This window comes from Trichoplax adhaerens, genomic scaffold, assembly GCF_000150275.1.
Source record: "Trichoplax adhaerens TRIADscaffold_5 genomic scaffold, whole genome shotgun sequence".
In the NCBI taxonomy this organism is placed as follows: domain Eukaryota; kingdom Metazoa; phylum Placozoa; class Uniplacotomia; order Trichoplacea; family Trichoplacidae; genus Trichoplax; species Trichoplax adhaerens.
Window position 1 is genome coordinate 2,533,341 of NW_002060947.1, and position 15,322 is coordinate 2,548,662.

The 15,322-nt window shown below is 31.9% G+C and overlaps 2 protein-coding genes across 2 annotated transcripts; both read left to right on the forward strand.

Moving 5' to 3' along the window:
- Positions 1 to 480: 480 nt before the first annotated feature.
- On the forward strand, positions 481 to 5,858 carry TRIADDRAFT_63944 (uncharacterized protein; the record flags this gene model as incomplete). The annotated part of the gene is made up of 18 exons (XM_002112370.1): positions 481 to 516; positions 668 to 734; positions 828 to 910; positions 1,003 to 1,071; positions 1,420 to 1,489; positions 1,661 to 1,761; positions 1,834 to 1,977; positions 3,287 to 3,388; positions 3,825 to 3,913; positions 4,323 to 4,356; positions 4,671 to 4,741; positions 4,825 to 4,886; positions 4,973 to 5,055; positions 5,125 to 5,169; positions 5,288 to 5,348; positions 5,452 to 5,528; positions 5,625 to 5,714; positions 5,793 to 5,858. The coding sequence occupies 18 exons, from the start codon at positions 481 to 483 to the stop codon at positions 5,856 to 5,858; spliced, it is 1,350 nt and encodes a 449-aa protein (XP_002112406.1).
- Positions 5,859 to 9,799: 3,941 nt separating this feature from the next.
- TRIADDRAFT_56391 (uncharacterized protein) lies at positions 9,800 to 14,444 on the forward strand (the record flags this gene model as incomplete). Its single annotated transcript, XM_002112371.1, has 11 exons — positions 9,800 to 9,988; positions 10,189 to 10,480; positions 10,984 to 11,033; positions 11,935 to 12,048; positions 12,575 to 12,624; positions 12,791 to 12,896; positions 13,141 to 13,250; positions 13,406 to 13,598; positions 13,731 to 13,793; positions 13,877 to 14,050; positions 14,385 to 14,444. The coding sequence occupies 11 exons, from the start codon at positions 9,800 to 9,802 to the stop codon at positions 14,442 to 14,444; spliced, it is 1,401 nt and encodes a 466-aa protein (XP_002112407.1).
- Positions 14,445 to 15,322: the final 878 nt, after the last annotated feature.

The following is a 15,322-nucleotide window of genomic DNA, read 5'->3' on the forward strand; positions in this document are numbered from 1 at the left end:
GACAGGCGGACTTTTCTTACCAAATGAGGCCACAAATATCAAAAAAACGGCTTCTTACTGTAGATCAACCTTCCGTGTCTGTTTTTTAAATCACTGGTACTAATTTAAGTAACATCTATGATCTTATATAACTGTTTCTAAGCAGAATTTAGTAACGTAATAAACTATTACTCAACCCTTTAATTTAATTTAGAAAAATCAGTCAATTTAAAATCGACCATCGGTATACTAAAGTACTGTACAGTGTACATACTAGTACTGTCATGATGAAGTGTTTGAACAAATATTTTAACGAAATGAGGCCGAAAAGGTCTGTCCGTCCAAGAGTAAACAGTCCAGGTCTTCTTTAGGTAATCGATGGTACAGCATACTGTGTGCATGTACTGCACTTATGATCATATGCAGAACAGAACTTTCTAATATAATACTGTAGTCTATATTCATATAATTTAGCGATTCAATTCCTCCTCATCCTTCAGCATGCAGCACCTAATGCATTGTAACACATCGACAGGGGTAAAAAATCTTTAGTCATGATCATAGAATTATATACGAGTATATAACTATACTATAAATGGAGAGCAAAGATATGCAGTACTGTATAATTTACACTTTACTGCCCAGTAACCTATACACATACATATTTTTCCTGATTTTAACATTGTAGGTAAAACATCTGCTTCGTTCCCTTAACACTCCGCTATTGGGCAAAAGTCGACTTTTTTCTGCGACAGGTTCGCTACGCAAGTTATTAGATGCAGTAGAAGACGACAGTGATTTATAATATCATTTAATGCTGTAATACTCCATGTATTTCTTGTAATAAGAAGATAGTGCTGATTTGGTCGTTATCGGATCTGGACCAGGAGGCTACGTTGCAGCAATTAAAGCAGCCCAACTAGGATTACGGGTAGCTTAGACAAATAGAGTACACTGTGCACGATTAAAATTGAATTCACATTTTATGTTCAATTTAACCGTTCTATATTATTTCTGTCATAGACCGTATGTGTAGAGAAGAATAAAACCCTAGGAGGAACGTGCCTCAATGTCGGTTGTATTCCGTCAAAGGTTGTACCCGTATATCATGATACTATTATACAATCAAATAATAAATTAATTACAAATTTACGTCTATGATACAGTGTATCACGCAGCACATTAAATGTATCAGAGACTACTAAAAGAAACGCCTCTCTGTTTTCTTAATAATCCTTGAATGCAGTAATAATATTCAGCAGCAAGATTTCAGTAGCATTGCTGTGCATGTGTACATGCGCGTAGTGCGATTTCTGTCGTAGCTTCCTGCATGATAGTACGCAATTTTAGATATTATAACTTGCAGCTTGACTTAATCTATACGTACGTTAAAGCATTCGCAATGTTATCTGTAACCTGTACTTATGTACATGCTTTAAGGCCTTATTGAATAACTCCTTCATGTACTATCAAGCTAAGTCCACTGATTTTGCAAGTAGAGGGATTGATGGTTAGTCTCTGATTAGTTTAACTCAATTTGATTTATTAAGAATCATTGAATTCTAGTTCATAGCGCGTGAACTAAAAATTAAATTTGTATAAGAAAGGAAATTGTTAATTTAATTTATTATTTATTAATGATTATAATTAATTAGCGACGTTCTGGTTAATTTATCTGCAGTTGGTGAATTGAAACTAAACCTCCCTAAGATGATGGAGCAGAAATCTAATGCGGTCAACAGCTTGACTAGTGGCGTAGCTCATTTATTTAAAAAGAATAAAGTACGTTATTTCATTCGTTCTTAATAGCCTGCTATGCTGCAACGTACTTAGGCAGAGAGCCGTTTATCTTAGGTGACTCATATTGAGGGCCACGGTACTATTGCCAGTAAAAATGAAGTAGTAATACAAAATGAAGGTGGAAAAGAACGCAAAATCCAAACGAAGCATATCCTAATTGCAACTGGTTCGGAGGTTACCCCTTTCAAGGGTATAGAGGTACTGTTATTGTAACTCTAACAAGCTAACAGAATTTATTACAAATTTGCAATGCACACTGCTATAAAAGAACTCTGCAACTCTAAGAAACTGTAATTACATGGGTATTTTTATGCGTCATACTATCCTAACGTATCACAGTATATGCGATAGATACAAAAGTTATCATTAGAAATTTCAATATAATACAAGGAAGTATACCAAAAATTCTAAGTAGAGCCCATTTAGTACTGACACATATCGATAATGCAGTGTCAGAAATTGCTAGATTTTTACCAGGTACATCTAAATGAAGTAACAGCCCGTGGTAGTACATGAGTCTTTAGAATAGAGATACGATTTGCATCGTAAGAAAAGGTCGAGGGTTTATCTGCTCCATTTTAATTACAAAGTAGTTGTGTACTAGCTAAAAATCACTTGTTAACCTCCAGAACTTGTACATCAGGTGCTGCAAGAATCTACTGCATATACCGTACTGAATTATATCAGGTTCAAAACCCGATGTCCGCAAGCTGAAGTTTCGCTTATCTAGTTTATTCGTATTTATAGCGTAATTCATACTTCTTTACTTACAGTACAGTAAATGAAGTTTGCTAATCTTTACTGTATTTTTAAGAGGTTGAGTTATATTTTTAAACATTAACGTAATTTAATTTTATTGGCAGTAGCTAGAAAATCAAGACTGCACGGTACTGTTAGAATTACGAGCCATTTACGTATATTCTAACTTAGATCCATGCAAGATGTTCACTACATCGTACACATAGTAAAATGAATAAGTCTATATGCAAGGCCCAAATTAAAAATGCAATTACTTTAAGTAAGCAATTTAAAAATGCAGGTTACTCGGTTACTCCAGAGATTTTATATAGCAATGACTACTGGACTACCGTACTGATAAAATTTTTGCGATGGCAATTTATAAAATATGAATGTCCAGACACAATGGACCATCTTTATATGAAAATACGAATATCAGTAATCGCGTGCGCTAACTGTAGTATAACCTTAGCGCATGATAAATACTATACGCGAAAAATATGTGCTGTTATACCACGTACGAGTACAATATACGCGGTATAATAGCACAGACCTGTGTACTAGGCATATTTGGCTTATTATGTATTTAAGATGATTCATGAAAACTTCTTACAATTTACGCTAATCAGGTTTTAAATTTTGTATTTATACTGTTATGAAATTTTAAATTCGTGTAGTTATTTTTGTTTCCATTAAGTATAAAGCAGCCTTAATGATTAATATTCATTTACTGAGGCATACACATGTGTACATTTTATTGTATTAATAGATTGATGAAGAAACCTTTATTTCATCAACTGGAGCTTTATCATTAAAGAGCGTACCAGACAGGATGATTGTCATTGGTGGTGGAGTCATAGGCGTAGAATTGGTATGTTGATATTAAAAATGAATTGTACACAAGTATAATTATAGTACTTAATTTTTTAATATTAGCAATCTGATAAATACGGTAGTAATTTAATTGGAAACATTACGCTAGTACTATTTTCTTATGGCGATAAAAAATTTTACAAGTTACAGCAAACGAAACATAATTTGCACCATAGTACGCCTAGTCTAATTATTATTGACGAAGTATATGAATTTTAATAGTTCTAACAAGTTATGCTATAAGATATATTACGTTTGCATCTGTAACTATCTATTCAAGCATTACTTAGAATGCAATATTAACGTTTTAGTATAGTTCAAAGTCTACATAATAGTTTAGATACATACAGTCAGGGGTGCTTCCTATAATTAATTTCTATTCGTATAATTATTGTATACATAGAGAAATATATAACTATCTGATATTTTTCTAGGGATCTGTTTGGCAGCGTTTAGGCAGTAAGGTAACCGCAATTGAGTACTTACCAAATATTGGTGGTGCCGGTATCGATCTAGATGTTAGGTCAGTTCTTGATACTTCAAACTAAACTGAAAGTAAAATTGACTATCACCTTATTCACTCTGATTATATTTTATCATAACTTTTTTTGTGATTATAGTAAATCATTTCAAAGGATATTAGCAAAACAAGGAATGAAATTTAAATTAAATGCGAAAGTTACATGTAAGATAGTATTAAGAAAACAAGATTCAATACCGTGTAGTTCCGCTATGCTATTGTCTTGTCTGCTTTGCCTAAATCTTTTTTAACAACCTATTTAGCTGCTGTGCGAACTAGCACTGGAGTCTCCGTATCGTAAGCAGTACCTTGTGTTTCACTAGTTCAAAAATTACTTATTTCCATACTTTTAACAGTGTCGGAAATCCAATTTGTTAACTTTTAATTCTTTGCATTCAATATTGCATTTCAGTATCGAATCCGTGAAAGATGGAAAATCTAATACTGTATGTATTATTCAGCGTAAATACCTGTATTGCAACAATATTAATGTATGACAAGTCGCGCAAATATATACAGTATACGGTATACGTGTTTTACGTATACCTATAATTCTTCAGATTTTTTCTTAGTAGTGATATGATATACTGATAAACATAAACTTACGTACTTTGTTACTAACAGCTAGAGTGCGATGTTGTACTGGTATGCATAGGTAGACGCCCATATACAAAGAATCTTGGATTAGAGGTGATTATTATTTTCTTGAATATCAAAAATCAATAAATATAAATATTCATATAATTTATATTTCACGTAGAACGTTGGAATTAGTTTAGACCAGCGTGGTAGGGTGCCGGTTAACGAAAGATTTGAAACAATTGTACCAAAGTAAACTAACGTCTCAGTGATGTAAGGCAAATGAAAAGATGATGTACAGTCTAACTGATGAACTTCTTACAATTTTATTATAGTATTCATGCTATTGGGGACTGTATTCATGGTCCCATGTTAGCGCACAAAGCAGAAGATGAGGGTTGGTGAAGCATAGCTCCTTGTATTTATAAATGCCTTGATCGGGCACGAATATCGACTTCAATTGAAATCACTTCGTTGTAATAGGAATCCTGTGTGTGGAAGGAATTACTGGACAAGCAGTTCATCTTGATTATAACTGTGTACCATCAGTGATATATACACACCCTGTAAGAAAATTATAAATCTTATCAGTTAGCTGGGTAACTATTAATAGTTACTTGACTAATTAAAATTAGGAAGTTGCCTGGATTGGTAAGACAGAAGAACAGTTAAAAGCTGCGGTAAGACCTATACTGCCTACTTCGTCACCAAGCCGATCTTTCACGATAAAAACAGCATGTATCAATAGTTAAAGTATTACTTGAAAAAGTGAACATTCTTTACAAATATTCTCCTTAGAATATAGCCTTTAAGATCGGAAAATTCCCTCTTGCTGCCAACAGTCGTGCTAAAACAAATGGTATGTAATATTAAATTACAAAACGAAACAATATAGTTTACTTATCCCAATGTAATTTCGGTGGTATCTATCCGATGTTATCATTTTTGTATAAATCAAACAGCCGATGCTGACGGTTTCATAAAAGTTCTTGGAGATAAAAAAACCGATAGGATACTGGGCGTACACCTCCTGGGATCTGTAAGATATGGCATAGACTAAGTTCTTTTGCAACGTTGAAGTCGAACTTAAATGTTCTAGAATCTAATAGCAACTACGTTTGTACCTGCGACATAGGGTGCTGGTGAACTAGTAAACGAAGCAGCTCTTGCCATGGAATATGGAGCTGCTTGCGAAGACGTCGCAAGAGTGTGTCATGCCCATCCAGTAAGCAGATAGAATTGTATTTTAATGTCAATGTTAATTTACTTCATAAAAATTTTTATATTATGTTATTTTAACTAGACTGTATCTGAAGCCCTTCGTGAAGCTAGTATGGCTGCTTCCATAGGCACTGCCATTAATTTTTAACTTACAAATCAGTAAACCTGGCACAATCTTTATGCATCTGTAATTTGATAGATTCCTAGTATTCTCGGTTATTAAATTAGAAAATTGGTTATTTCATTGCTATTCAATATTTGTTAATGTTTTCTATATTTCGAATCCAATGCATAATGGATTACGTACAAGTAATTATACTGTACAGATATTTCAAAATGCAATATCACCTTATTGATTACTCTTGCATGCGAATGAACAGCATTAGTAACTATCTCAATTACGCAGTTTATATTCAGCCTTTAAATATAATTATTCTAGCCTCCGCAAGTAAATTCCTTTATTGAGAGACCAGTTGCTTACCCTTTTAATCCATCGAAGTTTCTTGACTCCCATTTGTTCCCTGGTAGTAGTTTGTGTAAAGCAATGAGTATAATTTACTAGATCATTACATATTTTTGGTCTAAAATTCATGTACGAGCTTAAACTTTTAAGTATGTTATCATGAAATGTGAGGATTTGCGTACACATCATACAAACGCTACGATACGATTATGTAAACCAATCGATTAGGGCCCACCCCATACAATCAATCTGATGTGCAAATATTTCCTTCTATCTAATTTACCCATTTATAAATATTGTATATGTTGCAGTGCATCTGAAAACCAACAGCGTACCGGTAAATAATTATATCGTAATTTAATTTTCAGAGCAAACTTAAAAAAATATAGTTTCTTAGTCCAAGATTAGTTGAATTTAATCTGCTTAGTCGGTTCGATATGATAGGAGTTCCTGAACTAAATTATATAATTCCCTTACACTAATTCATTATGAGCTTACTAGTGTAAATCCTGAGCAAATAATGAACCTGCGTATGAATACATTCACAGTAAGTTATTAGCATCACAATCTATGGAAAGCATATAAGCTTTCAATTTTTTTCAAAACCAAACTCAAATCGAAGCCTAAAAATGGTGGTATGTACTCCGTCTGTACGGACGACTCTATAGTTGCACCAGCACAGCATAGCATATGAAAAGATTGCTATGTAAGGAAATACGATTGAGTATACATAATCTACACATGTATGATCATGATTTTATAGAAAACGTTAAAAATGATTATATTCCAACTTTCTCGCTGCGCGTATACCCTGAAATTACGGTGTATGCGTACACTAGCATTACTGGTAACTAAATGATTAATTTTAAATAAACATAATTACACCCCGCCAAAATAAAAAAGGGGCGGGCACTGTACTAAGTTGGACTAATTAATTAACCTTCTATTAATGCACAATTGTACTGTACGGTCCGGTCCTATGCTCCTATTTTCCCGGCAATAAGTAATTCGGAAACACATAAATCTAGCTTGTGAATCCATTACTTAGAGTTAAATTTGTGAATTAGACCATCGAAGAACCCGAATAAGCTCTCTATTTCGCAAACAACTATAACTTTATTTATCATTTTGGCATCATTTATGCAGTTTCTTTAAGAATTATTATTGATTAATACATCTACTATATATGCACCGTTTAACTGTCTTTAATTAAAACACGTTTGCCATGCTGTGGATTTAGCCGGATATATACGTGTACGTGTGTGTATGTATAGTATACAATCCATGTATACGTGTATATGTACGCCAAGGAATTTAAATTTTTATGATTAAAGTCATTGAGACTTATGATTAGGTTTGAGGTTCCAGTATCGAAAATTTGGGGCTTTAATAGTTTAGCTGCATTGCACAGTGTAGTAATTCAAGGCCAGCACCTGTTATTCTCGACGACAATCATTAACTGCAACCGTGTGGAGACGCCAAGTTATAAGGATGCACGGTATCAATCTAGTTCAGGCGTACTTTCACATCAGATTACAACGTATATCATCATGAGAGTTCTGCCACGTAGAGAATACAAATCACAAATCCATCTACTTATGTATACATTTTGTGCTGTTATAGGCAAACTTCAGCATAGCCGTATCTTCGAGCAGATCTAGAGTATCATACAAGTTATGTATTTGATTATAATCATAATATAATCACCCTCGATCACACTAAAGTCATTAACTGTACAGTATTTAATTTATTTTTCGATTACAATTTACTAGACGCAGTTATGACATCAAATTGTTACAAAGTTTTTAAAATTTCTCAACGATCGTTAATCAAAAATTGATCACACAAGAGATCTTGATGAATGGAATAATTGATCGTTCCGTCACGCGACGAAACATTGTTGCATTATTTTATACCTCCTATGAAAGTATATAATACACCTCTATACTTGGAACTTCGATATTGATCAATTTAATAGTTGTAATAAAAATTGTACCCATTTCTTAGTCAGAAGGTCAAGATTATTTATACATTATAATCAATGTCTTTATATTCAAATCATCAATAACTTCGGTCTGTACGCGTACAACTGCACACTTGGACCGGGTTTTACAAGCGTATTTATAGCACTATGACTAAATATTACATCGAACATCTTAAATTTATAGCGATATAAATTCTGTTACGAACTATAAAATCAATGATTTCGTTGTTTCAAAGTGTATATAATCTGTTTCATCAATAATAAGTCATTTTTCAGTTACTGTTGCAACTTGAAGTTAACTGGATTAATAAACGCTGACAACAGAAGGTTAACCTTCAATATTCCTATTATATCCGATTCTGCATAACTCGTCATTGAAACGGAATTTAAAGTCGTCGACTACCACATTAAAAGTTGTTATCTAGGTCTCCTAGAGATAATACTACTCTCTGTAATATACTATTCACAAAATTATAATCTACGTAGAAGTTCATGACTTCCTAATAAATTTGATAATCATTACTATTGCAGGTACGAACGAATTCTCATGGGAAAAAAAATAGTGGATTGCCCCCCGAGACTAGTATACGTAACAAAGTAGTCGTACATAATATAGAATAAATGAATAGTTAATGATCCCGTGTAGAATTTCAGTCCTCCAGGGAAATGCTAATAATTTGTTTCTTAGTAAAATAACTTCTACTGCTGTTTTGATACACATAGGTAAAGCTTATGTATATAATAATGTAGATCAACGACTTACTGTACATATAAACTTTTTAGATCGGATCACAGCTAGAAACGGACATTACTTTAATAGAGACTACGTTACGTTGCCAATTTTCCGCTAAATATTAGAAAGTCTAACAGCAATTATCAGATTTTTAAGGCAGAATCAAGAAAAATAGAGGTAACGTCCACTGTTGATTATAATATAAGTTAGAGATATTTTATGCTTTACTTTTCTTATTGCAGTTACTATTTAAGAACCAGCTTCTTTGTATTGCACCTAGATTAAGTGCATCTAAATCTTCGCTTCTGTTATTTTTAGAAGTAAAAAAGGATTTATGTTAATAACCAGGCTTAAGCTGCAATGTACAGTAACTATTTAATTTCTTAACGAATTTTATAGTTTAAAGAAATCGCTTATATACGTCACCAACATTCATTCTTTAGATTAAAAATTTACAGCTCAAAATTCTGATTACAAACATCCTGCACTTTTCATATCTTCTTGATTTTTAGCTTAAAATCGTAATTTTTGTATAAAATTTATGGAAAAAGGGGTTAAAAGAGGCGTCGTTACATAAACCGTTATTTCTTATTAGTAGTTATTATAAATTAACGAACAGTCAAGTATCTCTAACATGTGTTACTTTATCATATAATTCTAAAATACCATCTTTACGGCAAAAGGTTTTCGTGAAAGTATCTGCTAAACTGAGCAGCTTGCGTAATAACTACTAATATACACATTCAAAAATTCTCGAATTAACACGTTTCAGGTACCTCAATCTCCACTGGCAATAAGATCAAACAGATCGGTTCAAACTTAGAACCTTTAAAATTATCGATATAACTCCGTAATCGCTAGGTACCATTGTCTGTTGTATACGGCCATAACCAATCTTATATTATCACAATGGAAAGAGAATTACCTATAGAAGATAAAAGACATAGCACGAGTAGCAATAGCACTATCGAATCAGAACAAGGCTCACTTTCTGCAGATACCCGCACGTTCCCTAGATTTGAAGAGATTGAATATGAATATTCTAATGAATTTGACGAAGATGAATCTACTCCCATCTGTTGCTGTTGTCCTTGCCTCGTAAGTCGCTGATATAATCTATATAGTATTATTATATAGACATTTCTCGTCTCACTAATGCAGAAATGAGATCCTACTAGAGCTGACATTAATGAATACTGAAAACTTTACAGTTTGCATATTTTTATGTATATATTTGCGGATGTACTGTTTCTTTATAAAATTTTACCCAAGATAACATAATAAACTTGTATTTTAAGAGAAGAAAATCAGGACTAAAAAATTCGTCGTCTAAACAGCTACACTTAAATAAGTTAGCTGCGAATAAACTCATGCTAAAGAAGTTCAAGAAAAATTCTTATAGTGTTTCGGAAATAGAAAAAAGTTATGGTACCGTGGATACATCTTCAAGTGATAGTCAAGAAGATAAAGAGCAGGAATTGCTTCTTGTACCAAATTATATTGATAAGATTAGGGAAGCAACTTATCGACGCGAACGTGCTAAAGGTCACAGCAACATCTATAAATCGCGATTTAAGAAAGACAGAAAAGGTAAGAGCTAATATAAAATACCGCCTCCACATCCGTCACCTTATGGACATTATCAAGTCTGATATAACTGGATTAGTAAATCGATATGCCAGATATTGATTGGTAATTTAATACAGTACCTGGTAATGCAGCAGTATGTGCGGATTATTCTTTCAATAATTATTTCTAAAATCGATACAATATTTTTAATCAAATCATCGAAAGAAACTACCCTAGTTAGTCGATACCTGGTAGTACAGTACACTGTAACTGCTGCTGTGAGTGTAAACATGAAGTTTAATTTCATAAAATATTGTAGAAGCCGAGATTTCATCTAATTGTTCTGGAGAAGACAATATCTAAGAAATACAAATAGCTACGTATCATCATATAGTTACTATATGATTGGCAACATGCAGTATAAATTATGCATTCTTAATGAGAACATTCTATAAATTCTAGCAACCAGATTATGGATTTATATTGTACATTTACAATAATTTTACATTAAGATTTTTTTTTAGAAAATGATATATATCCGCCTCCTTCTTCAATAAAATCTCAAGAAAATCTGGTAAAAAGTATTATATGTATTTTTCCTTTCAATTGTGCAATATTATATTGCCGTATCTATCTAAGATAACATTTGAATAGTTTATTATTCTGAATGCGGTTACTACGGTATAGTGTTAAAGCACTTAGTCACATATGGATTAGCACATATTATATCTACGATTGGGTAACTAATAAATAAAATTAGAAGTTCAAGATATAGAATCACTAAATCTATTAAATTCAAAATGCAATAATTCACAATGGTATAAAGTTTGGTCAGGGAAAATAAGAAAATATGAAATTAAGCTAATCAACTTATGTTTAAAGGAAATAAGCTTCAAGACTTAAAAAGATTTTTATAAAACTAGAAATTTTCTAAGACCGTGTGTGTTCTTCATGTAAAGATAAAAATTAACAACACTTCTATTCCTAATCAAGTATTGCTTTTAGATAGAACTACTAGACTTTTGCACTTACCCCTAATATTTATGCTATACAAATGTGAACACTATCAGTATAGCAGGAATGTTCTGCATATTATTTTCTACTTAGCGCAATAATAATTAGCTGAGTACCTAAATCGTGCTACGCCGGAAAATTTACTGCTATGCACTGCATTAGTAACGACAAGTTATAGAATTAATGGCCTGCTGTAGGTTATCCGTCATTCTAAGTGCACTGTAGCTAATAATCTACATCTCATCGTTATCTAATTACACCGTATATTCACACCAAAATCAACAAAAATATCTATGTTCACCCTTCCCCTCTCCCCCTCCCACGCTGATCTACAGGCCGATAAATTCTATAGTCTAAAGTCTTCTTTACAAAGTATTAGTTAATAACGCATAATTTTATCTATATTCGAATAAATTTATAATTTTAAATGTATTACTTTCTTTCTAATTTTTGACGAATAGGATTTTAAAGATCAAATTAACGAAGAAAGCTTACTTAATCACGGATATTATGGCTCAGTATATATCGTTAAATACGGTAACGATAAAGCGATACTCAAAAAATGGGGTAAAGAGGTATGATACAAAAATGTGTCAATCAATCATATCGAAGGTGGATACTGTACCTACCAGCGGAATTGAAAACGTATCTTATTGTTCATGTTATAACGAAAGCTGTGGTTAATACTATCAACTGAAGAATAAACTGCAGTAGTAATTTGAAGCCGTAATTAATACTAACAACTACTAGCATTAAAAGATTTGAAATTAAGTAGCCAAGTGAATCATGGATCCGACTATGATCACTTTTTACACATAGTTGCAATAACTACAACTAAATAAGACTAGGCTATGGGTTGCCAGACTAACAATACCAGAGTCAGATAGGCTATTTGACAGTTTCTATTACTATTTAATTAATAATAGTTAATAACTTAATCGGAGATTTTATGCTGAATGTGACGCTACTTTTAAATATCTTAAATAGCGATGCATCTGGATAAACTGTGACTCGCAATGTTGAAAATGTCGGAATAGATTTAATTTCTTACTGAATGTTTTTGATTTGATATTTATTTGGTGCCTCTTATATATTATATAGTTTACAACTATTACTGAGGAGAATAGTAGCATTGTTGATTACCTGTTGACGTAAGTATAGAATCATTATTCCTCAACTGACTAAAAAATACGTAAATCGTGTAAGACTCGACCCTAAGACAGCTTTTTAACGTTATTTCGTTGTAAGATTGCAACATGATATCATTTTTAATCATCTATCAAAATTAAACATATTTAATCGCCTTCGATAAAACAGGTTAAACCATCCAAACATCCTACCAATTCATTGTTACTGCGTATCAGTAGGCGGCGTTTTAGAAAAATTTGCAATATCTTCTTTAAGATCTAGAATATCGATAGAGGTAAGCTCCCTTATTACATCTTTCGTTTAATATTATTGATAAATTATTCAGTTATCAATTGCGATCGCCCTGTGAAAGAAGATTAGTATGGATTATAATATCAATGGCATTTAGTAATAGTTTATACGGTATATTGTAAGAAATTATAAGTTTTATAATCCTCTGTTATCCTAGCATGATGTACCATCAATGCAAAAATTTACTTAGATAAAATAATAAATAAATTATTCTAATTTTCTTCTAGGCAAAAGAAAATATTTTTAATGCCATCGAACGTCTAAAATCCTTATTAGGTACAATAGATGGAATCATTTTCTTACACAGTAAAAATGTTGTTCACAACAACTTGACAAGGTAAATTGCGCACTAGACTTTTAATTTTGAGATTTTAAAAGACAGAATGTACAAATATTACTAACATTCTCTAGTGAAAACATTTAATCCTTTTAGTATTAATTGTATGGAAGTCTTTAAAAAATTTAATATTTATATAAAATTACTATTGTCAGCAATAATATCTTATTGGATATGGATGGTACTGTGAAGCTTAGCCATGGATGCATGGAAAGTATTATTTTAAGTCATGGATATCCAATCGTTAAGCGTCCTCTAAGAAAATATCCAGAAAAATTAGGTTACTTCAGTACTAACGCCATTGCGAACGATATAATCAAATCGAATGATATTTACAGCTATGGCGCCGTAAGCAGTAACATTTTACATCATATCATGAAATTATTTTAAGTATTTCTTATCATGAGTAACTAGAATTTATATTTTGGACCAGTTAATATGTTGCACCCCTAAAAAAATTAAATATTACTTCAATTATAGGTTCTACTGGAAGTGATAACTGGTGAGCTTCCTTATGCAAGTGACAGAGAACCGATTTTACTGGTGAACAATAATGTTTATTTTTATATATATTATTTACCGCAATTAAATTCATTATTAAATTTGGTCTTATATCTAATTTAAAGCGAGAATTACTGAATGACTTCGAGATAGCGAACTTGAAAGATTCCAGGATCAGATGGCCAAAGTATCGAAAATCATTTAAAGGAATTACACATGTAAAGACTATGAGGAAAGATCTACTAAATTTAGCGAAAACTTGTTTAAGACAAGGTACTGAAGTAAAAAGTGCATCAGAGGTGAGGTTCTTATTATTCTTGATCACAAGAATATATATCGCAATCCATCAATATTAGATTTATTTTATCAGAAACTTCGAAATCAATTCTTGAGAAAGCTATATCAAATATTACGTGAATTAGTAATTACACATTTCTAAGAGAAATTCAGATGTTATTAGTAGTGTATAGCAAGTCAACAATCAGAAGTATTCGTAATAACCAGATACCAAAGACTGATAGATAATATTCATTTTTACTGTAAATAGAATACATTTAAAATTCTGACACTACTTAATGATATAAAATTTCAATACAAAACATTACTAATTTGTATTCCCTTTATTTACTGCAGGTCAAAGAAATATTGAGTGACTTAATCAAGGAGTACAACATCAAAGGATTGTTCAGTTGAAGCATTTTATTTAACAGACAGAGAAACAGCGTTCTAGGCTAGCGTGCTATCTTATGAATGCATTAGTGGAAGTATCTTTCAGTTTTAAGCTCTTATATAGCATGTTAGCAAGCAACTTTATTCGATATCATAATACAATATAAGATGGAATGAACTACCAATGCTAGCATTCATTAAAATTAAAAACAGAAAATAAAATGCAACGTTCTTAGCTACAATACATTATCACTCATAGTAAGAGCCAACATCTGCTTGGCTCATATTCTATTGAAGAAATAAGATTAAAAAAGTGCTATTACAGACTTAGAATCAGCTCTTCATAGACTGGTATTAACAGATTGACAGAAAAGGATCTTGTAGTGCATCCTTCATACCTCCATATAAATATTGTTACCTTACATAATAGAATTATAAGATATGTTGTTCTTAATTAATTTACTGGTATACATACAATATACTTAAAATTAGTATATTAGTAAAAAGTGATACATAACACACATCACCTGGTGATAGGTGTTCTTTGTCACTCTGATCAGTTCCACTTCATTGGATCGTCATTAATATTTTTCAATTTAAACCTACGGGATATATATACATTCAGTTATTGGCATCGATAATAATACATATAAATTCGACTGTAAGTTATGCATTATGAATGGGAAACAGATTTTTGACATTAAATTTGTTATTAAATATAGCTATACTTGCTGAGCAGGTGCAATTATCAATATTAAGGTTATTCAACTTGCAATAAGTTCATGCTTGGCTTGACTACTTTTATACTGTAGAATTGTCAAATTTTGTAATATGACATAATTCATATATTTCCTTCAATGTATGTATTGCTAGTATCACAACATTGTCAGGTTTGAGTATAG